Source organism: Rhododendron vialii, chromosome 7a, assembly GCF_030253575.1.
Source record: "Rhododendron vialii isolate Sample 1 chromosome 7a, ASM3025357v1".
Lineage (NCBI taxonomy): Eukaryota > Viridiplantae > Streptophyta > Magnoliopsida > Ericales > Ericaceae > Rhododendron > Rhododendron vialii.
The window spans coordinates 1,559,947-1,585,764 of record NC_080563.1 but is presented as its reverse complement, the minus strand read 5'-3'; the positions used below and the strand labels follow the sequence as shown (position 1 = coordinate 1,585,764).

General features: G+C 38.7%; 1 protein-coding gene, 1 long non-coding RNA gene and 1 pseudogene across 3 annotated transcripts; all 3 read left to right on the top strand.

Annotated features, from left to right (window-relative positions):
- The first annotated feature begins 585 nt into the window (after nucleotides 1–585).
- LOC131334894 (U-box domain-containing protein 33-like) lies at nucleotides 586–5,805 on the top strand (annotated as a pseudogene).
- Nucleotides 5,806–8,012: 2,207 nt separating this feature from the next.
- On the top strand, nucleotides 8,013–9,112 carry LOC131334541 (uncharacterized). The gene is made up of 3 exons (XR_009202208.1): nucleotides 8,013–8,050; nucleotides 8,298–8,692; nucleotides 8,873–9,112. It is a non-coding gene; the product is annotated as an uncharacterized LOC131334541 (long non-coding RNA).
- Nucleotides 9,113–16,235: 7,123 nt separating this feature from the next.
- On the top strand, nucleotides 16,236–24,344 carry LOC131334540 (U-box domain-containing protein 33-like). Of its 2 annotated transcripts, XM_058369612.1 has the most exons (10): nucleotides 16,236–16,425; nucleotides 16,719–17,277; nucleotides 17,687–17,808; nucleotides 18,098–18,216; nucleotides 18,394–18,492; nucleotides 18,985–19,300; nucleotides 19,477–19,608; nucleotides 21,353–21,883; nucleotides 22,552–23,320; nucleotides 23,907–24,344. In XM_058369612.1, the coding sequence occupies exons 2-9, from the start codon at nucleotides 17,082–17,084 to the stop codon at nucleotides 23,293–23,295; spliced, it is 2,259 nt and encodes a 752-aa protein (XP_058225595.1). In that variant the 5' UTR covers nucleotides 16,236–16,425; nucleotides 16,719–17,081; the 3' UTR covers nucleotides 23,296–23,320; nucleotides 23,907–24,344. The 2 variants fall into 2 exon arrangements, with proteins under 2 accessions (XP_058225595.1, XP_058225594.1); XM_058369611.1 differs by lacking the exon at nucleotides 16,236–16,425 and having other exon boundaries at nucleotides 16,468–17,277; nucleotides 23,939–24,054.
- The last annotated feature ends 1,474 nt before the right edge of the window (nucleotides 24,345–25,818 follow it).

Genomic DNA, 25,818 nt, shown 5'->3' with positions numbered 1-25,818 from the left:
TTTGAAACTTAGAGATAGTTTGGTCCGAATTACTATGTTTTTCTCTTATGTTTAGTTTTTTTTTCTTCAAATTTTGTCAGTTTTAAGTCTCAATTTTATGCTTTTAGATTCATCTTGACGATAAAACTTAAAAATCAATACATTATGACCAAAAGCCAAATAACATATATATTTTTAAATTGTTTTTGTTTTTTCTCTATTTTTTTTTACTCCGTTAGTATTTTTTATGTTTTTCCCTCCGGTTAAATTTGGCATATTGAATTTCTCTAAGATACATATAATTTCACCTTCATCCATGTAATCAGTAGAAGTCTAAGGCAAGATGTCTCTGTCTAGTGTAAAATACTACTCATTCCTTCTCAAATTGTGGGCAATTAGGTTGACTCAGGAAATTGATTGATTAATTTGTCTAAGTTGGTTTTATAATTTCGGATTTCTTCAAAAAATGTATAAAGTCGATTCAATTTATATATTTTATATGTGCAATATAGGTCTTTTTTTTTATAGATCTCAATCACTTTTATTAGACAAAGTTTTTCCTGATATACTGTAGGTATCTTTGTTACACTGGGACGAGATTACACACGGAAGAGAGAGAGAGAGAGAGAGAGGAGACGGAGTCGGCAGCCGGCTACGAAATTGTATGCGCAACTTTACATAATTATAGCATGTATATATGAATAGTATGTACTATGTAGGCTGTTACTTGTGGCATATGACAAGCAACCCCTTTTGAGGATAATCATTAGCGGCATATAGCCATATACTATGATTTCAATCCATTTATCGTAACTACTATCATACAGATACAGTTATTATTTTACTGATACTTCAATCAATCCATTAAGATACCCTGACATGGATATCTCCGGAATCATGGCAAGTAGTAGTGAAACCATCGAGGAATCACCACTGCGGCCAGTTCAAGTTGTTCAAGATAAGATGTATGTTGCAGTGGGAAAGGAAGTTAAAAAGAGCGAATCGGTTATTACATGGGCATTGCAGAACTCTGGTGGAAGAAATATATGCCTCCTTCATGTTGATGAGCCTGCTCAGCGGATTCTGAGGAGTATATTTCTTGCTTCACGCACGCACACACACACATACGGTATAATATTTTCAGTTAACCGATGAATTTTCATATTTTTTTTATCAGAAAAAAAAAAAAAAAATTCCCTGGTTACTGAAAATCCCTGAATTTTCATTTTTTGTTCGATAGTTAATTGAAATTGGATGGTTGACTCAATTTTGATGATGTGAATCTGCACTTCAAACATGATGTGTAGCACGGTCTCCTGGTTACCATGGGGGTTAAAATCATGTTAATATTAACCGCTCTAAGTCTTGCCGCCTGATATTGTGTTTTCTCTGCTCAGTGTGTTGATTTTGCTGCTGAAGCACTGCTATTTTTTTCTCTTTTTTTGTCACTTCCCAGCTTTTCTTGACATGGGTTTTATTTGATAAATAATGAGTATAGAAATGGTTTTCAAGTCAATTGTCAAAAAAAGAAAAAAAAAAAAAAACAGGTTTTCGGTCATTTCTTGGATGTTCACATCCACTCTGTTTTTATTGTCTTTTTGGTTTGCAGTGGGTACCAAATTTCCAACAAGCCAACTGAAAGAGCATCACGACTGGTTATACCGCGAGGCTGAGAGGCAAGAGATGAATAAGCTTCAACAAGATTACAGCACAATGTGTAGCCGTGCAGGGGTACTCTCTAATTCTTCTCTTTTAAAGCCATGCAACCTTTTTTAATTTCATGGCTTCTTTATCATGCAGCAGGATGAGTTTGTAACGTTGTGTTAGTTTTACTAGACACTATAAGAGAAAATTCTTCCAATAGAAAGAAGGAATCACACAATTTCCTTGTTTGTTCTGCTCCACGTAGGACCACTTACGATATTTAGTTCTATGTTTTTTCAAATAGCTCCAAGCTATTGATTTTATATTAACACCTATGATTTCCTTTTGCCTAGACTCTAGAGGAATCAATGGACTCACATAACTTCATTTGTATTGTGTCTTTCTTCTTGTCTACGTACATGTTGACGTGCTACACATTGAAATGAACTATATTGAGAAGGGCATTGTGGAACTCATAAATCAGCATGGTATCAGGAAGCTTGTTATGGGAGCAGCAGCAGACAAGCATTATTCAAAGTAGCAACCCTATTAAGACCTTTTTAATTTACTTGTTCATTGTCATTTCTTTGCGGGTAGTTATTTGGTTGTGGCAAACCTTTTCAGCTGTAGTTCCGTAATGAACTCACCTTTTGTGATGAGGAATACATACAAGCCATTAACTATCTAGTGCTTTTATCTGCGCTGTTTTAACTTGACAAGAAATTTCTCATCGCCTCATCCGTATCGCGCTAGAGAGGAAATTTGTTTCCGTAAATCGCTTACCCTTGTGCCTTCACATTGCAGGAAAATGATGGAGCCAAAGTCTAAGAAAGCCATATATGTCTGTGAGCAAGCACCTACATTCTGTCACATTTAGTTTATCTGTAAAGGCCACCTAGTTCACACAAGGTATGCTTGCAATTTTTGTTCTTACTACTCTCCAAGTCGTAGTTCCAACTATTTGAGATTATGATCATCATACTTTGTAAGTTCGTATTCTGGTCCTTGTAAAGCTACACTTTTTTTAAATTTATGTTTGGTTTGAAATCAGGTACATTGAATGGGTTGAGTATGCATGTGCATTTGTCCAAATGTCCTCAATGGAGAAACTTTAGAGCTATGTGTTTCGTGCATTGTTTTTCACAAATTTGCACTCGTTTTTCATCTTTATTCATTTGAATTTTCAACTTCACCCTTTCTTGAGTGAAAATGTTAATTAGAAGTTATATAAATAAAAAAAACAATGTTGTAGATCTGTCTGAATAAAGGAAAAAAAAGAACCGTGCAGGTACAAAGAGGGAATGCTAAAATCACTTCCCAGTTGTGTCTTCCTATCCTCTTTATGGATCACCTACTTATGATCATTTACTTATGGTCACAACATTCTCAAATCAATTTATAACAGGAGAAGGGAGTCCTGATCGAAAAAGATGCCTACCTTTAAAATTGCTATGCATGTTCCTTAACCATATAGAGAAGGGACATCAGATGGAGTTAGCATGCAGGTTGCATCTTCGATGCTGAGATCACGATCTGATGCAGAAGGGACAAATTATCAGCTCAAACTTACCAGTTCAGGTCCGAATTTTCGTCGTGGAATACAGTCTCTCTTTCGTGGGATGAAAGTCTCAACCTTGTCATCGGATGACTCCGGTGGGGTAACTTCCTGCAGCAGTTCTGCTGCAGAAGGGAATCCTGTTGATATGGATGAAATTTCAATGAGTCGTAATAATTCATCATGGTCTTCTGTTGACATGGCTGATGATTCAGCTTTGACCGTAGATTCGACCAAAGAGGATCATCATCAGTTTTCATTGCGTTCCAGTGTATTGGTATGTTCCAAACTGTGACGATGATGAAGCATGCATGTATATTGACATTTTTTGGGCATTGTAATAAAGGCATCATTTAACTTGGTTGTCTGGTATCTTTGGTAATATGAGTGGGTTCAGTGGCGCGGGCCTTTTGGAATTTTACTTGTCTAATAATTAATAAGTGGCTGAACGGCTAATCATTTTAGCAGGAAGGACATACGAATGACGAACTTTAAGATCAGCTTAAACAATCCATGGAAGAGGTAGAGACTTCCAAGCAAGAGGCCTTTGACGAGTCAAGGAGACATCGGAAAGCTGAAAAAGATGCCATTGACGCTATCCACAGAGTAAACATTTTCTTACAATGCAGTTTGTTTCTTTTCTTTCCTTTGATGAATTAGTTTCAGATTTGGAATATGCAGGGAGATTTGTTGTTTTCTTTTCATACATATCTGATATCGTAGTTACAAAAAGTTACAAGAAAGAATGTTGATGTCTACCTATTACATCTATGGATGAGGAGCGTATTAGTAAATTACATACTTTTTGTACCCAATCTCGGAAAAGGGAATGAAGCCCAAGGGCAGGTGTTTCCTGAGTAGCACAGACGACGACATGAAACACCACACACATGTGACAATGCAAGAACTACAGGGCACGACATGCCGGGGGCATGTTTGTCTCCATACCCTGAGACTAATTTAACATAATACAGAGTATAGAATAGGACCCATAAACATCAACAATCTGAATTGATCATATTTTGAACCACATGAGAAGGGTAGGCATCTCTTTGGATTAGAAACGGTGTTCTACATTTACGTGTGTAACTTGAAATTGAAAGCCTCTATGATCTTGTGCTAGTTGTCAATCATGACTTCCAATTTGCAGGCCCAAGCATCGGAAAACTTATATGCCGTGGAATTAAGACGAAGGAAAGAAGTTGAGGAAGCACTAGCTGGGGGAAAACAAGAACTTGAAAAGATGAAGCAGCAGGTGGGTGTAGTCGCAGAAGAACTCGATATTGCCCTGGAACACAAATCATCTCTGGAAAGCCAGATTGCAAACTCTCAGCAGAGGGTAAAAGATTTGGAACAGAAGATGTTCTCTGATGTGCAACTGTTGCAAAAGTGTAAGCAGGAACGAGATGAATTTCAGATAGAGCGTAACAATGCAATTAAAGAAGCAGAGGAGCTGAGGAAAGAATGGGCAGAGTTGTTGAGGAAAAACAGGCAGAGGTGGTGGCGGCTAATACACTTCCGCCTCAGTTTTTCTCCGAGTTCTCATACTCAGAAATTGTGGAAGCGACTTCCAATTTTGATCAATCCTTGCAGATTGGGGAAGGAGGATATGGAAATGCTTACAGGGGTCTCCTTCGTCACACTCAAGTGGCAATAAAGAAGCTGCACTCTAATAGCATGCAATGCCCATCAGAGTTTGAACAAGAGGTGACGTTTCTACTCAATTTTATTAGCTGCGTCGACAATTTACTATACATTGTAGTTATCATGTATGCAGAAACTGGACATTTATTATACGTTAACCAAAACGAACTTCCTGCATTATGGCACTAATCGGTTATGCAGTGTATTAAACATGCACTCGTATACATCTGAGCTTTTGGTGTTGGTTTGTTTGCTCAGGTCAATGTTTTGAGCAAGTTGAGGCATCCAAACCTTGTCGCACTCATCGGAGCCTGTCCAGAATCTTTTATTCTTGTCTACGAGTATCTTCCCAACGGAAGCCTTGAAGATCGACTGTGTTGCAAAGATGGATCTCCTCCGCTCTCATGGCAAACTCGAATCCGTATTGCAACAGAGCTTTGTTCTGCTCTCATCTACCTCCATTCCTGCAATCCCGGCAGCATAGTTCACAGTGACCTAAAACCAGCAAATATTCTCCTAGATTCCGACTACGTGAGCAAACTCAGTGATTTCGGAATATGTCTTATACTTAACCAAAACGAATTCTCAAGCAACAACACTGCAGTCTGTTGCATAACCAATCCAAAGGGCACTTTTACGTACATTGATCCTTTTTTAATCTCCACTGGAGGACTTACCCCAAAATCGGATGTTTACTCATTTGGGATCATCTTATTGCAGTTATTGACCGGAAGACCAGCTTTGGGGATTGCCAAGGAAGTAAAGTGTGCACTGGATAAAGGGGACTTTAAAAACTTGTTGGATCCAACGGCTGGGGACTGGCCTTTTGTGCAAGCCCAGCAGTTGGCTCACATAGCAATGAGGTGCTGTGAGTTCAACCGTCGGAGCCGGCCAGATCTTGCCTCAGATGTGAGGAGGGTGCTCGAAGGAATGAGAGTGTCGTGTCGGGCCCCACTGTTTTTTGATGAACTCTCTTGATTTGTCGTCTATGGGTTCTTGTACAGAAAATGAAGTCATTGAGGTTGGAGATATCGAGCATATTGACCTGGAAAGTACTGAGGTTGTACGTGGTCAGAGTGTTGAGAAGATTGAAGTCCACGATCTGGAGGTTAAAGATGTTGAAGTTCACGACCTGGAGGATCATGAACTGACTCCCCCCGCGAAGAGTCACCCTCTAGAAGCTGCTGAGGGTAGTGTTGGTCATTTTCTTCAGGGTGATCAGGTTCTGTCTATTGGGGGTCCTTCTGTTGCTCTGTTAACTTCTCAGTCCTTTCTTGCACTTGCTTTCTCGTATTGTCGAGGTTCTTAACTTGTCCACCTTTTGCTTTCAGGTTTTTATGGGCATTGTTCCTGCCGTTGGAGGTCAGGCAGGGTTGAGTGAGGGCACCTCAGTTCAAGGTGGGCGGTACATTCAACATTTTGAAGACGGAATTGTGAAGCTGATTCGCGATGACAAAATCGTGATTCTTGATCCTTCCAAATTGTTTGCTCATTATGGCGACTGTCCAGAGGCTCTTTCGTTGCTAGGCAAAGTGTTGGAAGTTTTGGCCCGTTACCTTTGCAGAAGTGTTGAATAAGGGCGATTACTTCGTCAGGACAGCCGTGGACACCGTCTACTTTCTGATGCAGCAAGCTGAACTCTGTTGTGCTAATCCGTTGAATGAGACCACCTTTGCCGAGATCAAGAATACAGTGGAGGGGCCTCCGATGTTTGGGTGCCAAAGTGGACTGGTATCTCCCTCTGCTTCAAGGCGCACTTGCTCGTACCGTTGCTATGGCAGAATTAACCCGCATGGAGGAGAAGCTTGAGGAAGCTGGAGTTGAGGTTGTGGCTCTACGGGCTAAGAAGATGGAGGTTGAAAAGGAACTGAAGGCGGCGGTTGCGAAGAAGACGGAGGTTGAAAAGGAACTGCACGCGGCGGAGACCGCCGCTGCTGCGGTTGTGGCTAGGAAGGAAGAACTGAAGGCCATGCCAACTCCCCTCGTGTAGAACAGTAAGTCTAACGGTACAGAAAAAGTGTACAGATTTTGCGTACAGATTTTGTATGGGGCCCACTACGGGTCCCACACAAATGATTCGAGCCATTTATTAAATGTAAAACAGTTTTTCAAGGGCCCCCGCGAAAAATCAGTTCAATCCGATACATATAGATGCTCAATCCAATCATCTAACTTTTGATTTCGATTCCCGGATAATGAAACATTCTATTATTGGATTGAGCATCTATAAGTATTGGATTGAACTGATTTTTCACGAGGGCCCTTAAAAAACTGTTTTATATTTAATGAACGGCTCGGATCATTTGAGTGGGACCCGTACTGGGCCCCATACAAAATCTATACACTTTTTCTGTACCGTTAGACTTACTGCGTGTAGAAACTCAGTAGTCTCTTTTCTTTTTCTTTTTTTTTGTAATGGCTGCGAATGTTTTTATTGGACCGTCTGTATTTTGTTGTAATGGCTGCGTTCTCTGAATGTTTTTATCGGACCGTCTGTATTTTGTTGTAATGGCTGCGTCCTTTGAATGTTCCTTTGTAACGGCTTGGATAATTGATTCTATTATTAGTATATACAGTCTCGATTAATTTGTACGAATCAGATGTGATAGATCTTGATGATAAAATAAAATATCAAGTCCTCTCTTCTAGTTCATCCGTTACTACATTTTTATACAGTAAGTTTGTATTCTCGTTACTTAAATCAGCATCAAAATTAAGTGACGGATAGCATTTGTTTTTACATATTTTCGTGGATAGTGTTCGCAATTTGTTTGGGGTTTCTTTTTTTTTTTGGGTGTTTACGATGCATTCCTCTGGGACAGAGTTGCGGTCTTGACTCCTTTCTAGCAATGTCCAAATGCTTATACTGTGTGTGGGATCTACATGTATCTGAGAGGTTGTGTATGGATTGTTGTGTAGAGTCGTAGACTATCCGGATAAATTGATCGCATCGAGAAACATTATTAACTTTTTTGATTCCCAAAGTATTTACTTCGTCTCATTTTTGTCCCCAACGTAAATATTGAAGACATTTAGTCCCCAACATATCAATTTTGTACCAATCAAGTCCTTGGCGCTAACATGATCAGCTCCATCTGTCAAAACAGGGGGCATTTTCGTCATTTCACTCACCCCCACATATCTGTTTTTAATTCCATAGCATCGTTATCATCCTGCAGGATGCGTTTGTAACATTGTGTTAGATTCCAACTACGTGAGCAAACTCAAGTTCCGTTCCAGAATACCTTCTTAAAAAAATAAGTACTTATTTTATATTTTTAAACTCAAAAATAATGTAAATAAAAAATTATTTTTTTACTTTTTTTGCACCATATAAAAAGATCTCGATAAAATCTATAAAAACAATATCCATATTGTTAGAAAAATTATTTGCGTAGACACATTATTTTTTAGCTTGAAATTATCTTCATAAAAAATAAGTACTTAAAATGAGTTTCGAAACGGAGCCTGACAGTGACTTTGGAATATTTCGTATACTTAACCAAAACGAATTCTCCAGCAACAACACCGCAGTCTGTTGGATAACTAGTCCAATGGGCATTTTTACGTATATATTGATCCTTCATTTGTCGCCACTGGAGAACCTACTCCAAAATCAGATGTTTACTCATTCGGGATCATCTTGTTGCGGTTATTGACCGGAAGACCATCTTTGGGGATAGCCGAGGAAGTAAAGGGTGCGTTGGATAAAGGGGACTTTAAAAACTTGTTGGATCTAACGGCTGGGGACTGGCCTTTTGAGGAATCCCAGCAGTTGGCTCACATAGCAATGAGGTGCTGTGAGTTGAACCGTCACAACCGGCCGGATCTTGCCTCAGATGTGAGGAGGGTGCTCCAAGGAATGGGAGTGTCGTGTCGGCCCCCACCCCCATCGTATTTCCAGACGCCATATTCTATTTTCCAGGTTGGTCCACGACTTCTTCTGTTAACGTAGACTCTTCTATACTTTTGTCCCAAACTCTTTGGAATTTTCGAAGAAAATAAAATTGCTGGGAAATATACTTTATTAAGTAAATATCCAACTATGAGGTCGAAATATACTCGTGAGCGCAATCGAGTACCTGAGGGTAATCCAGGATATGCCAATGAAATTGACATTGAGATCGAAAAGATGTGTTGGAAGGGGTTAAACCAGCCACTCATGCGCTTGTGGCTAGGAAGGAAGAACTGAAGGCCATGCAAAGTAACTCCCCTTCATGTAGAAGCTCAGTTAGTCTTTTGTTTTTGTTACAAAGCTCTTGTACCCATTGAATGTTTTAATTTGTTTGGACCGTCTGTATTTTTTTCCGGTAACGGCTGCGTCCTTTGAACGTTCCTTTGTACTAACGGTTTGGATAATGGATTCTAGTAGTATTAGTTTATACGCTCTCGATTAAATTTTATACAGTCTCGATTAATGATTAATTTGTACGAATCGGATGTGATGGATCTTGATGGTAAAATAAAACTCTTCTAGTTCTCTTCTTAGTTCATCTGTTAATACTCCTATACATACATAAGTTGATCTGAAAATTCGGTTTTTTTTGTTTCTTTAAATAACAATGTCAAACTTGCACTCGATGATCACTCTTTTCAAACTTTTTTAGTTATTTCTGCCCAATAGTAGGAAAATGGACCCCACCACTTATTTTTTTTCTCCGCAAGAATGTCTCCCCTGTCAGTTTTCTGTTTTTTTTTTTTTTCCTCTCAAAATGATGATAGCTTAATCTGACGTCTGTAGTAATTATTCAGTGATTTTGAGCGATGGTCACATGACTAATTTGCGGGGGTTTTTTTTATATTTTTTTGATGGGGAGATCTTCTCATATACGTCATTCAACAAGAACAAAATTATAACCACAACCCGATAAAAAGAAAAGAGAAAACAAAAACAAAACAAAATATAAGAAAAGTCTCTCACCGCCGCGGGATTCTTCATTACCATACAATTATGTAAGTTCATGTTATGGGAGATGAATTTGGTCTTGTTAGAATAAAGCACTCCACTTTGCAGCGGTGTTGAGTGGCCGATCATCACGATAATCACCAAATTTGCTTTCAACTCTACAATACGTCCAATTTTCCACGGCGTCTCATCTCGTGGCCCTTAAATGGTTTTTTTTGGGAAATTGCATTCACCAAATCAAGTGCCCAATGGCCGATTTCGTTTATTTTCTTTTGGCTCTATTTTGAAAAATAAATTTCGCCTTGCACTTTTACAATACGTTTTTAAATCGTCTTTCGATGCTATAACCACATACAACACAATTTCAGATGTACAAGACATCTTTTGAGGTTTAGTGTGTGTTTACCAATTTTTCCCTCGATCGAAATCGACGGAGATTTCGGGAAACAAAGCCAACAACAAAAATAAAGGCGAATGCGGCTTGTCTCCACAAACGGATTTGAGGTTCCTTGCCGTATTTCAGGACTTCACCGGAAAAGAAATGGCGAATGAATCAAATGCTATTTTTTGGTGGTGATGAATTGACTCGTAAAAGAAGACCGTCACCCGCCAATCTTCAAGAACGGAATCGACCCATCGATTGGGCGGAGTGGATTGATGGTTTAGTGAAGTGGGGTGGAGCGGAAGAAAAATAACAAATGGACTTTGTTATTTTTCCAACGTAGATTTACAATCAAAAAGGACGGATCCCCATTGAAAGTAAGGGAGTTAATTTAATCCTACTCCTAGGAAGACAAAAATAAGAACAAAGTGAAGACTTTGATTTGTTTGAAGGAGTTTACAATGAAGCCAAAAGAGGCTATTTATAGAAAATACAATGTGTAGGAAATAACTTCCTAACTTCTCACTACTCTTCATCATCTTCCAAGTGTCCAAATAACTTCCCACAAACTCCAAAGTGTGTAGGAGCATGCCACTTGTCCAAATAACTTCTCTTCAACTTCAAAGTGTGTAGGACGATGACAAGTGTCTTGCACTTTATTAAAATGCAAACAAATAAAACTAGTTATATTATTAATACGAAATAATAAAATAGGAAGCATTCCCATAAACGCCACCTTTCGGTCGATCGACAGGCGGTGAAATATGGTACAAACAATGCCCCCCTTATTCATTTGGGTGAAGTGCTAACGTAACCCAAGTGAATAATTCAACTAATTTTAAATCACCCCTATATCGATATCGACGGGTAATTACTCTTTACGGTGTAAACATTTGCCCCCCAACTCTCGAAGCGTTTTTAGATAAATGTTACACCAATGCTTTTACTTTTTGGCTGAACAAAGCCTTCAAGGCTGAATTCTGCCGTCGAAAACCAAGTTTGGCTTTTAAGAGGCAATATTCCCTCTGTCGATAATGATGGGATAATATCGCTTTCGTCGATTAGTTTGCTTCACCTATAGTTCCTACTGATTACTGAAGGAAAACAGGAAATATGGTCTAAGCATATCATAGACATACTATTAGGCATCAACTTCCTTAGCCTTGTCCATTATCGACGTAAGAGTGTTCCCATCGACGGTAACAAAAACCATGGGCAACTGGGTCTAATTACAGAATTTAATAGCACGTGGATTGAATACATTTACTCAACGAAGCCTATATGCAAGCCAATTGACGAGAATCTGCTTTTATAATATCCATGCATGAACCCATAGTGGATCATTTTGTACATCGACCATTTATGGTCTAAATTAAAAACTCTAGTCGAATTATCCTCATAACTTGACTTGCTTTGAGTTTCACCCTTTCGAGCCACATTGGCTCTTTGAAAGATGAGTTTGCCTCCCATGCAAACTCGATATCAAAAGAGGGTTATTTCTCATTTCAATCGTACTTACTAAAATCTGGATGAAGATGTAGATGCCAACAAGACCTTTCAAAATTTTCCAATCTCTAATGATAAACCATGGCCTCTTTTAAAACAGTTGAAAACCATTCAACAATCATAAACTAGAAGGCCTTTTAAGATCATGAGTGGCGCCCAAAATCATAATCCCTACTTTTGTTTTCTGGCATTCTTTGGAGTATTCTGCCTTTCCAAACAAAGCCATGAGGGCCTTTAAAAGATAACCATCTACATCTTGCCGTGTACGTAATTGATTAAGAACCTTTTTTTGTGTCCAGATTTAAGGCCAAACATCCACATACCACACATGGCCTATTTTTTGGACAAATAATTTAAACTTCAATGCAATGCTTAAAATTCGACTCATTCCCATTGGACCTCTGTCGATTCCAAAATTTTCAAACCCAGAATGGTCCAATAAATGGCCAATGCATGGCCGACGTAACCCTTTTGTCTTTTATTCATATTAACAACAGAAAGAAGGCAATCGATAGAACGGCTGAGGTTGGGGAGGATTCTCTATCGATTCGTTTTTAATCGGAGAAGATATCCGTATGGGATAGGCCGTAATGGTCTTATCCTTCTTCCGAGCATTGAACAGGCCAACAAATGGCTTTCTTTGCCCATAAATTGTTCAAGCCTTGCAAGGCTTTCCTGTCGACTTATATTCAACTCCTGTCGAGTTTCAACACCAAAGCCATTTACATTGCATAATTTGGCTTGAGTTTGCCCCCCATGCAAATTCCATATCAAAAGAGGGCTATTTCTCATTTCATAATTGGCCACACATGTTCTGATTTTCTTGTAAAATCTGGAACGAAAAATTTAATGAGCAGCCATTGGCCTTTGTTTGGCCAAAATATAATTAAGTGCCGCTTTCTCTATTGGCAACTTATAAGCCGTACCCTTCCAAAGTTTGTACTGGGCACATATGGGGAAGCAATTCGTGGGTAAAAGGCCAACTTATGGCCAAGGATCTTTTCGCCCCTTTATATCTAAACACAAGTTTTCGATCATAATGTCTTCTCTCGTTTTTTTTTTTTTAAAAACAAAATTGATCAAAATTGTAAACCCCCAGATTGTTCCAAAAATTGGCCAATTAAATGGCGGCCTCCTTTGAACAATTTAATTGATCAAGCCTTCAATGCAAGGCTTAAATGCCATTTTAGATACTAGAGGCCTGTGGAAAGGAAACGAGGCCACAAACTATTGGCACTGATCGATCGATGCATGGCAATAAAATTCTCAGAAGATTTCGGTATAAAAATTCTTATAAGATTGGGCCTTCCATAAATTGGCCTAAGTGTTGGCCATTTTTGCTTCTTCATAAACTGGTGGCCATCACTCATAGGATGCCGACATCCATGCACACGGAATACAGTTTGTTAGATTTTGTCTAAGAAAAACAAAGCCATTACAAATGGCCATGTTTTGCCGGAAATTAGTTTCCTCTGTTATCATAAATGAAGCCTTGAAAGGCACCAAGATATATGGATCTCTCTATCCAGGAATTGGCCAAAAAAATGGTCGGTTTTCTTTTTTGCAAAATTGTTCAAGCCTTCAATGAAAGGCTCTCGTTTACACACTTGATCTTTGCCATTACTTCCGATTTAGTAATGTTGCCCTCCTTCTAGCGCCAAAATTGTTTACCAATTTTTCCCTCGATCGAAATCGACGGAGATTTCGGGAAACAAAGCCAACAACAAAAATAAAGGCGAATGCGGCTTGTCTCCACAAATGGATTTGAGGTTCCTTGCCGTGTTTCAGGACTTCACCGGAAAAGAAATGGCGAATGAATCAAATGCTATTTTTTGGTGGTGATGAATTGACTCGTAAAAGAAGACCGTCACCCGCCAATCTTCAAGAACGGAATCGACCCATCGATTGGGCGGAGTGGATTGATGGTTTAGTGAAGTGGGGTGGAGCGGAAGAAAAATAACAAATGGACTTTGTTATTTTTCCAACGTAGATTTACAATCAAAAAGGACGGATCCCCATTGGAAGTAAGGGAGTTAATTTAATCCTACTCCTAGGAAGACAAAAATAAGAACAAAGTGAAGACTTTGATTTGTTTGAAGGAGTTTACAATGAAGCCAAAAGAGGCTATTTATAGAAAATACAATGTGTAGGAAATAACTTCCTAACTTCTCACTACTCTTCATCATCTTCCAAGTGTCCAAATAACTTCCCACAAACTCCAAAGTGTGTAGGAGCATGCCACTTGTCCAAATAACTTCTCTTCAACTTCAAAGTGTGTAGGACGATGACAAGTGTCCTGCACTTTATTAAAATGCAAACAAATAAAACTAGTTATATTATTAATACGAAATAATAAAATAGGAAGCATTCCCATAAACGCCACCTTTCGGTCGATCGACAGGCGGTGAAATATGGTACAAACAGTGTGAAGATCATTTTTGGATATTTTACAAAGAACCCTACTATGGAAACAGACCATAGCCACTGACGGGAGCCACCGACCTGCACGTGAGGTCCACTCTAGATTCCCAAGTTCTAAAGCCAGAACTTCACAATTCCGATCTTGCGAACAGGCACTTGATGCACTCCGGTGAACCAACACCAGTTACACTAGCACCAAACTCACAAACCAACACCGAAAACATTATTTGCTAAATGCCACCACTGGATTTGGTCAAACCAGAGTCCGGAGTAGAGGTAATTGAATTGGGGAAAACCTAGCTGAGGTAACAAAACCAGTAAACTGGGAGAAGCAACTCCAAAGGAAAAAAACTAAAACATAGTAAATAAATTCACCGGCTTCCCTTTTTTTTTATTCAACCGACGCTCCGTCAACCCCAAAGTATCGATATCAATATATTTTTTTGTTGCATTCCACTTGTATTATTGGATAAACACATACATAAATAATACAGTCTTAGGTAATCAAAATATTTACAGACAGCAAGTTCAAACATATCAACAAGCTTAAGAGAATATTCGGAGATTACTCAAAGAGCTCAGAACTAATAAGATTATGATTGGATTGGGAACTAATACAGAGATTATAAGAAACTCGTGAAATAACCTTGCTAGTTAAGATTCTTAAGAATTAACAGTTTCTTGCGAGATATAACTGTTCGTTTTGGATTTTGAAAGAGGTTTTTAAGAGTAATAAGTGAAGAGGGATGAATAAAGAAAATTTATTGAGAACCGTATGCGCAAGGATTTTGAATATCCCAAACAAACAAGGTCTAGTGACTGATTTAACTGTTAACCAATCAAAACTAATTCAGTTGGTCACCCTTGTTTCCTCTGTATTGAGAGGTCAAGACATCAAATTTTGCCAAAGGCTTATCACTAGTAATTAATTCTCATGTTCAGGAATCTTTCTTCGTTGTTAGTTTATTTCTTTTTCGTATGAGGCTATCTCTTGAGTTATTGTGCGTTGGGTTTAGTTTAGTTTAGTAATTGCGGACGTCACGTAATGGATGTAATGTCCCATTATTGTAAAAATTTTGGAGGCAATTCTTGTACCGCTTGATGACATAAAATAAATCACAATGATTGATTGAGATGGTTTTGAGGACACCTAAAAAAATACCTCATAATTTTCAATTAAATTTTGATAATCTAAGCCGTTCAATGTGTTTAAAACGTGTTTCTAAGAGTACTCGCTAGAAATCAGCTCAAAAAACAAAGCTTTGTATAGACTGACCTTGAATGAGTTGATACCTCAGAGGTTTCGTTAAGGTCTTGAAATTAGTTAGAGCGCATATAAACTACTCCGTAGTAAAACCAATTAATTATTAATTATTTAAATTTAAATTTTCACTAAAGATAAAAAAAATAGTAAAACCAGATAATTATTTAAAATTTTTTTTTTAAAGGTTGACAAGGGAAATTTTTTGTCACAAAATTTTGATGCACATATTTAAATAGAGTACATGAAAGTGCCGGTAACATATAAATATCACAAAAATGAAAAAAGATCTACTAAAGTTCAGATTGTTCAGTAGTTGACTGGGAATAAAGTGCGACACTAGGATATTCGTTCACAAACTGGCCCCACCTACTATAATTATTAATTAGTTAACGATAATAGGGAATTAGGGAGAGTAATAAAATTGTTGGCAAATTGGCAACATTCCCTTTGCAGGTTGGCCACTCACCATCATTGTTGACCATCTTATAGTCTTGCCAGTAATTATCTGAACTGCTAGGTTTTCACTTTTCATGCACCAAATTTTCATAGGATAAAACTTCTTACTTTGAAAAAAGAATTAGTTTGTACAGAAATAATGTGACAAACTCAAATTTGGCATATCGAATTTCTCAAGATACGGACAATTTCATCTATGTCATCACAACTAAATCGCGAATGCATATCTATTGTAAGAAACTACTACCGAATAAACCTCAAATTTGAAAGTGTATGAACAATATGTACTTTCCTTTGCTTTTTCAATTACCCCGTGCTCCTTTTTTTCAAATGGAAATCATTATTCAGTCTCTCTAGCCTACATAGCAGTTGGTCCATAAAACTAAAAATACAAATGTATAATATGGCCCTACTACCGCCCAAGTTAAAGCGGAAATATAAGTTCAGGTGTTTTGATAACTCGTCTCCCCTTAGAGTATATACTCACCTAGTGCTCATTTTGTAATCTGTTTTGGACCTATCTACTGGTTTGGACCCCTCAATCTTGCGATCCGGAAAAAGTACCCCCCTTTCTGAGGAAGTTTTACCCTAGGAAGCAGACACACACGCACTCACCTGGAGAGAGAGAGAGAGCTAAAGGAGATGGAGCCCGCCATGAAATTGTATACGTAAGTTTGACAGAATTTTAGTAAACATATGTAGAGCCAGCTTTGTCGTGGTGTAGTTGTTTCTTTGTAGCTTAAATAGTAGTATAAGACAAGCAATCCCTTTTTGGGTTAATCATTATCATTAGCTGTAAAGATATAATCTTTAGCTGCAAACACTTCAATTTCAAACCTTCGACCGTAGTTGCTATGAAAGTTTGTAATTTTTATTTTTTTCTTGAACTGATGAAAGTTTGTAATTGGTATGAAAGTTTGTATTAGAACTTTCTTCTGTTCTAATCTTTCACCAATTTTAGGGGTTCTGACCATTGAAGAAAGAAGAAGGAAGAAGGAGAGAGAGAGAGAGAGAGAGAGAGAGAGGTTGAATTGATTCCAGCCAACCCTTCCGAATTGATTCGCAAAATTTAGGATTTTTATCGGCGGGAGAGAGAGAACTTATGTCAGCTTTCAGCTGTGAAGTTAAAGTTGGGTATGTAGGAAGATTTACAGAATTTGGGTATTTGGGTGGATCAAAAGAGTGAAATTTACTGAAAAAGGGAAGTTTAAGAGAGAAAATTTGGGCTTGCTACAGTGAGAGGAGTTTTACGAATTTTCCATGGCTGTGGTGAGTCGTCTACCGTTGATACCACAAGAGATACCCTGGAATCGGAATCTCCGAAATGATGGCTAGTGGGAGTGAAATCATGGAGGAATCACCACCACGACCGGTTCAAGTTGTCGAAGAGAAGATGTATATCGCGGTGGGAAAGGACATCAAAGAGAACACATCGGTTCTTATTTGGGCATTGCGTAACGCTGGTGGAAGAAAGATATGCATCCTTCATGTTCATGAGCCTGCTCAGTGGATTCGCATTAGTAAATTTCTTGATTCATGCCCTCCATATATATCTTATGTTGACGTATGAATGAAATTTAATTTCGTGCTTGATAGCCGTTTAAAATAGTATTCGGTGACTAGATTTAAGTTTTGATGATTCAATATCTACGCTCCAGAAAATTGGTATATACTATATAGCGTGGACTCTTGGTTACTATGGGGGATAGAATATCAACATAGACTATGTGAAGTCTTGCTTCCTTCTCTGCTGAATGTGTCGATTTTGGTGCTGAAGCACTGCTCTTTCTTTAGGTTGCCATTGTTGTCACTTCCCAACTTTCCTTGACATGGGTTTTGTGTTTGATGGAATCATGGAGCATAGAGATGGTTTTTAGTCATAAGTTCAATGTTCGTGTACTATTTCTAAATGTTCTTGATGATTTGCAGTGGGTACCAAATTTCCAGTAAGCCAACTGGAAGCGCATCACGTCAGGGCACACCGCGAGGTTGAGAGGCAAGAGATGAATAAGCTTCTGCAAATTTACAAAATAAAGTGTAGTCGCGCAGGGGTAATCTCTAATTCTTTTCTTCAAGACCATGTAACTATTTGTTTTAATTCCAGAGCTTTGCTATTATGCAGCAGAATGAGTTTGTGTTCGTTTTACCAGACACTGTAAGAGAAAATTCGTACTTTTTTGTGTTTCTTAATATGTAGGACCTATTATGACAGTTAGTTCTGTGTTTTTTCAAATAGCTCCGAGCTATTAATTTTATAGTAACACCTTTGATTTTCTTTTGCCTATAGGAATCAACGGACTCACTGAACTTAATTTGTATTGTGTCTTTCTTCTTGTGTAGGTAGTAGACTTACTACACATTGAAATGAACTCTATTGAGAAGGGTATTGTGAAACTCATAAATCAGCATGGTATCAGGAAGCTCGTTATGGGAGCAGCAGCAGACAAGCATTACTCAAAGTAGCAACCCCATAAAGACCTTTTTTATTTATTTGTTCATTGTCATTGTCTTTACAGATAGTTTTCAGTTGCAGTTCCGTAATAAACTCATCTTTTGTGATCAGGAATACATACATATCTTGCTAGAGTGGAACTTTGCTTCAATAAACAGCTTACCCTTATGCCTTCACATTGCAGGAAAATGCCAAAATCTAAGAAAGCCATCTATGTGCGCGAACAAGCACCTATGTTTTGTCACATTTGGTTTGTCTGTAAAGGCCAACTAGTTCACACAAGGTATGCTTGGCATTTTTGTTCTTACTACCCTCTTACTTGGAGTTCCAACTATTTGAGGTTCTCATCATCATGGTTTGAATTTTGGTCCTTGTATAGCTATGCTTATTTTGGTTTCAATGAGGTATATTTAGTGGCTTGAATATGCATGTGCATTTATGTCCTTGATGGAGGAACTCTAGAGCTATGTGTTTCATGCATTCTTTTTCACGATTTGCACTCTCTTTTTGTCTTCATTACTTGAATTTACAGCATCACCCTTCCACGTGTGAAAATGTGAATTAGAATACTAATATAAAAGGACAATGTTGTATATCTGTATAAATAAACGAAAAAAAGAACAGTGCAGATATAAAGAGGGAATGCTAAAATCACTTCCCAATTATGTCTTCCTATCATCTTTATGGATCACCTACTTATGGTCATGATATCCTCAACTCCATTATAGCAGGAACTACCTTTAAAATTGCTAATGCATGTTCCTTATCCATACAGAGAAGGTAGATCGGAAGGCGTTAGCGCTAGTCCAAACTCTGAAACTGGGCAATCTAGATACGGGAGATCACAATCCGTTGCAGAACTGCCAATTGATCAGCTCAAGCTTACCAGTTCAGGTCCCGATATTCGCAGTCTCTCAACTTTATCCCCCAATGACTCCAGAGGGTCTGTTGATTCGAATGAAATTTCAAGGAGTCCTCGTGAAGCTTCACATACATCATGTTCTTCTGTTGACATGCCTGATGTTTTACCTTTGATCCCAGTTTTGACCATAGAGGATCATCATCAATTTTCATCACCTCCCATTGTATTGGTATGTTTTAAGCTATGATGACGATGAAGCATGCATGGATATCACATTTTGGGCATTATAATTATAGGCTGTTTAACTTGATTGTTTGGTAGCTTATGTAATATGGGTGGGTTCAGTGACACAGGCCTTTGGATATTTACTTGTCTAATAATTGGCTGAACGGTTAATGATTTCAGCAGGAAGGACGTACCAATGACGAACTTTATGGTCAGCTTGAACAATCCATAGCAGAGGCAGAGACTTCTGGGCTTGACGAGTCAAAGAGGCATCGTAAAGCGGAAAAAGATGCCATTGATGCTATCCGCAGAGTAAACTTTTTGTCACTATGCAGTTTGTTTCTTTTCTTTACTATGATGAGTTAGTTTCAGATTTGGAATATGCAGTGAGATTTGTTGTTTTCTTTATAGATATCTGATATCCTAGGAACCAAATGTTATGAGAAAGAATATTAAATCTATCTACCTATAACATATATGAATGGGCGACTTGTTACCTGCTTTTTGTGCCCAATATTGGAAGATGGAGTGAGGTCCAAGAGTAGGTTTTTCCTGAGTAGCACAGACCACGGCATGCAACACCTCACATACGTGACCATGCAATCCTAAAACTGCAATGCACGACATGCCGGGGGCATGTTCGTATCCATACCCTATGCTTGCTATGTGTCATATATAGGAGAATATCTCTCATAGCTAGTGAAAAACTCCACCATGAGACTCATTTGAAATAATTCCAAGTAATGGGAAGTACAGAATATTACCCATAACTCAAGTTCAATACAACAATATGTAACGGTTGTATTCCACGTGTAACTGTAGGTAATACATCATACAGGGATTGCTTTTTCTTTTTCTACTTCCATGGATGGTGTGCATTATCTACACAGATAAATAGGTGAAATCACACATTGTTGTTATTCTACCAATGTATCTGCAGTTATTTTTTTTACAACTTGTGATGTGCTTGTGTCTTAAGTGATGGATATGTGTCTCCCTCAAATGTCCAAATGGTGCATGGTGACAAATTGATAATGTGACTTGTTTGGATGGTTGTCTTGGTGAGTGTAGGATGAGTGGTCGGATAAGTTGCATCCAACGGAAACAAACCACCTTATTAGAAGTGTTTATGCTTCTTAGTACTCAATTATCATATGGTGGACCATCTTTTGTATGGGATAAAAAACCGATCTAGGTGCATAGTGAATGGAGCTCTTTCGTTATGTAGTTGGGAGTCTTGGGATTATTGCTTTTCTGGTCTTCCATCCAAAGGTGGTGTTGAAGTTTGTCCCACATCGGTTAATTATCTCCTCCAAAACTAGTATATGAGCCTGAGTGGTCCCTCCACTCGCTGCCAATTGGTTATGTGTTGGATGCTTTAACTTGATATCAAAGCTAGGGCCCCTTGTTTGTGGCATAAGTGCACCGTTGTTGTATCTATGTGTTATGGATCATTTGTTTACCTCTCCACGTGCGAGTCGGGGGTCACACATGTTGAAGTTTGTCCCATATCGGTTAATTATCTCCTCCAAAACTAGTATATGAGTTTGGGCGGCTTCTCCACTCATTGCCAATTGGTTTTGAGGTGGATGCTTTAACAGGTGGATTATTTAATGATGTTTTGAACCACATGAGAGGGTAGGCATCTTTTTGGATCAGGAAACGGTGTGCTACATTTACACTGTTGTAACGGAACGTTATGAACGCGAACTAAGAACGAGAAAAGAAAAATAAACAAGAAATCACAAGATATACGTGGTTTCCCAAGATGGGTTTGTCCACAGGCGAGGAGAGAGGGGAGAAGAGATACAAAGAGCTGGCTGTAATCTGTAACTCTAGAAAGGCCACAATATAAGAGAGGCCACCCAAAAGATAATTCCTAGAAGTCTACCAAGTCCCCTATTTATAATAGGATGCAAAAACAGGAATAACAGAATTAACCAATGTGGGACAAACGAATTCTAGGCATTCCCAACATACACGTGTAACTTCAAGACTTGAAATTGGAACCTCAATGATCTTGTGCCAGTTGCCAATCATGACTTCCCGTTTGCAGGCTAAAGCATCGGAAAACTTATATGCCGAGGAACTAAGACAAAGGAAAGAAGTTGAGGAAGCACTAGCAAGGGGAAAAGAAGAACTTAAACAGAGGAAGCAGCAGCTAGGTGAAGTCACGGAAGAACTCCGTATTGCCCTAGAACACAAATCATCTCTGGAGAGCCAGATTGCAAACTCTGAGCGAATGGTAGAAGATTTGAAACAGAAGATGTTCTCTGCTGTGGAAAAGTTGCAAAAGAATAAGAAGGAACGAGATGAATTGCAAAAGGAGCATGACAATGCACTTAAAGAAGCAGAGGAGCTGAGGAGAGAAAAAGTAAGCGTGGCTGCCAATAGACTTGCACCTGAGTTTTTCTCTGAGTTCTCTTTCTCCGAAATCGTGGAAGCAACTTCCAATTTTGACCTATCCTTAAAGATTGGGGAAGGGGGCTATGGAAATATTTACAAGGGTCAACTTCGTCACACTCAAGTTGCTATAAAGATGCTGAACTCTAATAGCATGCAGGGCCCCTCAGAGTTTCAACAAGAGGTAACATTGTTTTCACTCTCAACTTTATTAGCTGCATCTTTCCTTTAAGCCATTCCTTTACAGAGCCGGACGGTTGTAGTTTTCATGTAGCAGAAACCAAAAATTTAAATGTTTATCTTCTGTACTGGAATTGGATTGATACGGTTTCTGATTCTGGTGTATTATGAATCAGTAATATATGGTGTGGTTTGGATCACTTTAAGCAATTGGACTGTGGCCGTGTCACCTTTATATATTCTCGGTTTCATTGGCCACAGCCCCTTGTGTCCAACTTCCACACATGTCCATAAATCTTGCGGGAAAGTATTGTACTACTTCATTATCCATTTCACCATTTACCCGGTGTCTATATTTCTGCAAAATATTTCACTCACAATGCACTCTAAAAATAGAAATATTATATTGTTACATGTGTTACTGTGATGCATGCAAAAGTGAATTTAGTTATGGATGTTATACTGTTGGATTGTATTATGTACACTAAATCAGTAACAAAAATTGAGATTCCGGGGAACAAAACTACCGTGAAACTGAAGAAACAGGCTTCTCTGAATGCAAAATAGCGTAAACAGATTTCCTGCCATTGGCTTTAATCTTTTGTGCAGTATATTATTCGTACATTCTACTTTTATACATCTGATCTTTTGGCTTCGGTTTGTTTTACTCAGGTCACTGTTTTGAGCAAGTTGAGGCATCCGAACCTTGTCACACTCATCGGAGCCTGCCCCGAATTTTTTGTTCTCGTCTACGAGTATCTTCCCAATGGAAGCCTTGAAGATCGACTCTGTTGCAAAGACAACTCTCCTCCACTCTCATGGCAAACTCGCATCCGCATTGCAACAGAGCTTTGTTCTGCTCTCGTCTTCCTCCATTCCTGCAATCCCCACAGCATAGTTCATGGTGACCTAAAACCAGCAAATATTCTCCTAGATTCCAACTACGTGAGCAAACTCAGTGACTTCGGAATATGTCGTATACTTTGCCAAAACCAATTCTCGAGCAACAACACCACACCATCTTGGATAACTGAATTTCCAAAGGGCACTTTTACGTACATGGATCCTGAGTTCCTCTCGACAGGAGAAATTACCCCAAAATCAGATGTTTACTCGTTCGGGATCATATTATTGCAGTTATTGACTGGAAGACCAGCTTTGGGGATAGCCAAGGAAGTTAAGTATGCGTTGGATAAAGGGAACTTAAAGAACTTGTTGGATCCAACAGCTGGGAACTGGCCTTTTGTGCAAGCCCAGCAGTTGGCTCACACAGCACTGAGGTGCTGTGAGGTGAACCGTCGGAGCCGGCCAGATCTTGCCTTGGATGTGTGGGGATTGCTCGAACAAATGAGAGTGTCGTGTGGGACCCTACCGTTTCTGATCTACTCCGAGGAGGATTGCCAGATTCCACTGTAATTTATATGTCCTATTAATTGTACAGGTTGGTCCATTGCTTCTTCTGTTAAACCTACGTATAGACTCTTTTATACTTTCTTGATTATCTATTTTTCCCAGCTCTTATGAATTATAACGTTCTTCATTATATCACCCTGGGAGAGTCTCCTGCAAGCTAAATGTACTCGGATAGGAATGTCAGGTATTGTGGGTATGTGTCTAAGTGTGGCATTCATCTTATTCCCATGTTAAAGACCCGCGGGTGCTGATTTTCAAGATATGGGCAGAGAGGCCTCTTTTATGTAGTACTAAATTTGTTCCGATCTGAATATTATTAGACTCATTTAGGGTGTTTAGGCTTCGGCCTTTTTAGGAGGGCTTCGTTCCTTTTGGGTGTCCTCGATTGGTTTCTTGTCAATCGTAGGTTTGGGTCTCGGATTGGACAGAAGATTGTTCTTAGAACATGACGATGTTTCTGCCATTCAAAAAAAGACCCAGGGACACGAGAAAAATATTTACTTCAATTTTATCCTATTTTATCCTCTAGGTATGTGGTTTTTTTTGGGTCAAGATTGTTGTGACCGAAAAAAGTATTTGATTTTTTTCTTACAACTTTTGCTCAACCCATGCAGGAAATCATGCAAAATTCACATGCACGTAGCAGCTGATGGATATACATATGAATTGGAGGCTTTAAAAGGATGGCTGGACGGGGGCCACGATACTTCACCCATGACAAATCTCGAGCTTCCACACCGCAATCTTGTGCCCAATCGCGCTCTCCGGTCTGCAATTCAGGAGTGGCCGCAACAACGGTGACAAGTTGCTTATAGTCTTGCTTTGACATCCTCCGTTACATTATCATGTACGTATGCACAGTACACCTCAAAATGGAACTTGCCAATAAGCTGCTGAGGAAGTAGATTAGGAAGAAAAACATTTTTACTTACCATTATGTGGCGGACGGGTGAAATTGTCCCTTTATAAATAATTTATTCACAAGGGAGTCGTGAATATGTATCTCTTGTAAAATAGGATAGTTTGGTTTAATTTATGTTTCAAAAACAAAATTGAATCAAGTGCCACGTGGAGACGTTACTAGACAGGAATCAAGTGCGGCACGAGAATATTCCATCACAAACTGGCCCCTCCTTGCTGTTTTTCTTTCATGGGAGCCCCACCTACTATAGTTTAATTACTATTAACTCCCCCAAGTAGTGTCGACGACTCAACGATAGGTTAAAAAATGTTGGCAAATGGCATTGTTTCCCTTGCAGGTTGGCCCCTCACAGCCACTCACCAATGTTAGTTGACCATCTTATATATATGGATAATTTCATTTATGTCATCACAACTAAACCGTGGATGTCTTCCTATTAGTATAAGATAGATACTACTGAATAAACCTCAAATTTTGAAAGTGTATGTACAACGTGCAGTTCCGTTTGCATTTTCTATTACCCGTGCTCCTTTTTCAATGGAACTCTAGTACTGTAGCAGCCTCCAAAACTGAACAATTCTCCAAAACTAATCAATTGTTCGAAGAGCGCGGGAAGAAGAACGTCTCTAGCAGTTGGTTCAAAAAACTAAAAATGCAAATGTATTTGGCCCTACTAACCGCCCACAATATAGCGGACATATAAGTTCAGTTGTTTTGATAACTCGTCTCCCATCAAAGTATTTATCACGTAGTGCTGATTTTGTATGGAATTATGGAAAACATTTGAAAAAATTAAAGTAAGTTTCTATAAGCAACCAAACAAAGATAAAAGGAAAAGAAGCGGAGTGTAGGGACTAATTCAACTGCATATCATTGGGAGCTAGCATTTTTTTAACGTCTGAATACTAAGGGCCCGTTTGGTGGCCTATTTGTTTTTGCATTTTCCAGTTTGCATTTTTCCTCATTGACAATCCACTCACCACGATCCCCCCTAATACTACATAACGACTTCCGAGTGACAAGTACCGTATTGGATAAGTCAAGCATTGCTAGTAATAGTTGAACACAACACGCTTCAACTTGTGGTTGTTCAATCCGGCAATTCTTCGTAAATTGTATGATTACGCGAATAAATTGATTGGATATGATCATCTCCTTTTCAAGAAATAGAAGAATCGTACACAAACGCGTACACGTGTCACGCGTAAATGCAACTGCGCAATCCTTGGAGTATAAAAATATGAGACGATGACTCAAAGTATACATCGACAGTAATGTTTAACAATGGTGCAAACTGTTAATTTTATTAAAAGGAGATAATGAACTGAATACAGAAGTTCTGTTTCTGATATCATTATTAATCAATAACCAACCTTTTCCAATAGGAAATTGATTTTGGCACTTCTGTTTTAGTCACTGGCACTCCACTTTGTGTCTTGATCGTGTGAGATTATAAAACAAAATGTGGAATGCCACTGGTTAAAACTGGAGTGCCAAAATCTACCTTTCTAATACGGTAAGCGTCGGTCAATAATAGCATACTAGTTGAACACCACGCGTTTTAACTTACAGTTGTTCATTTTTGACAATTATTCATACATTGT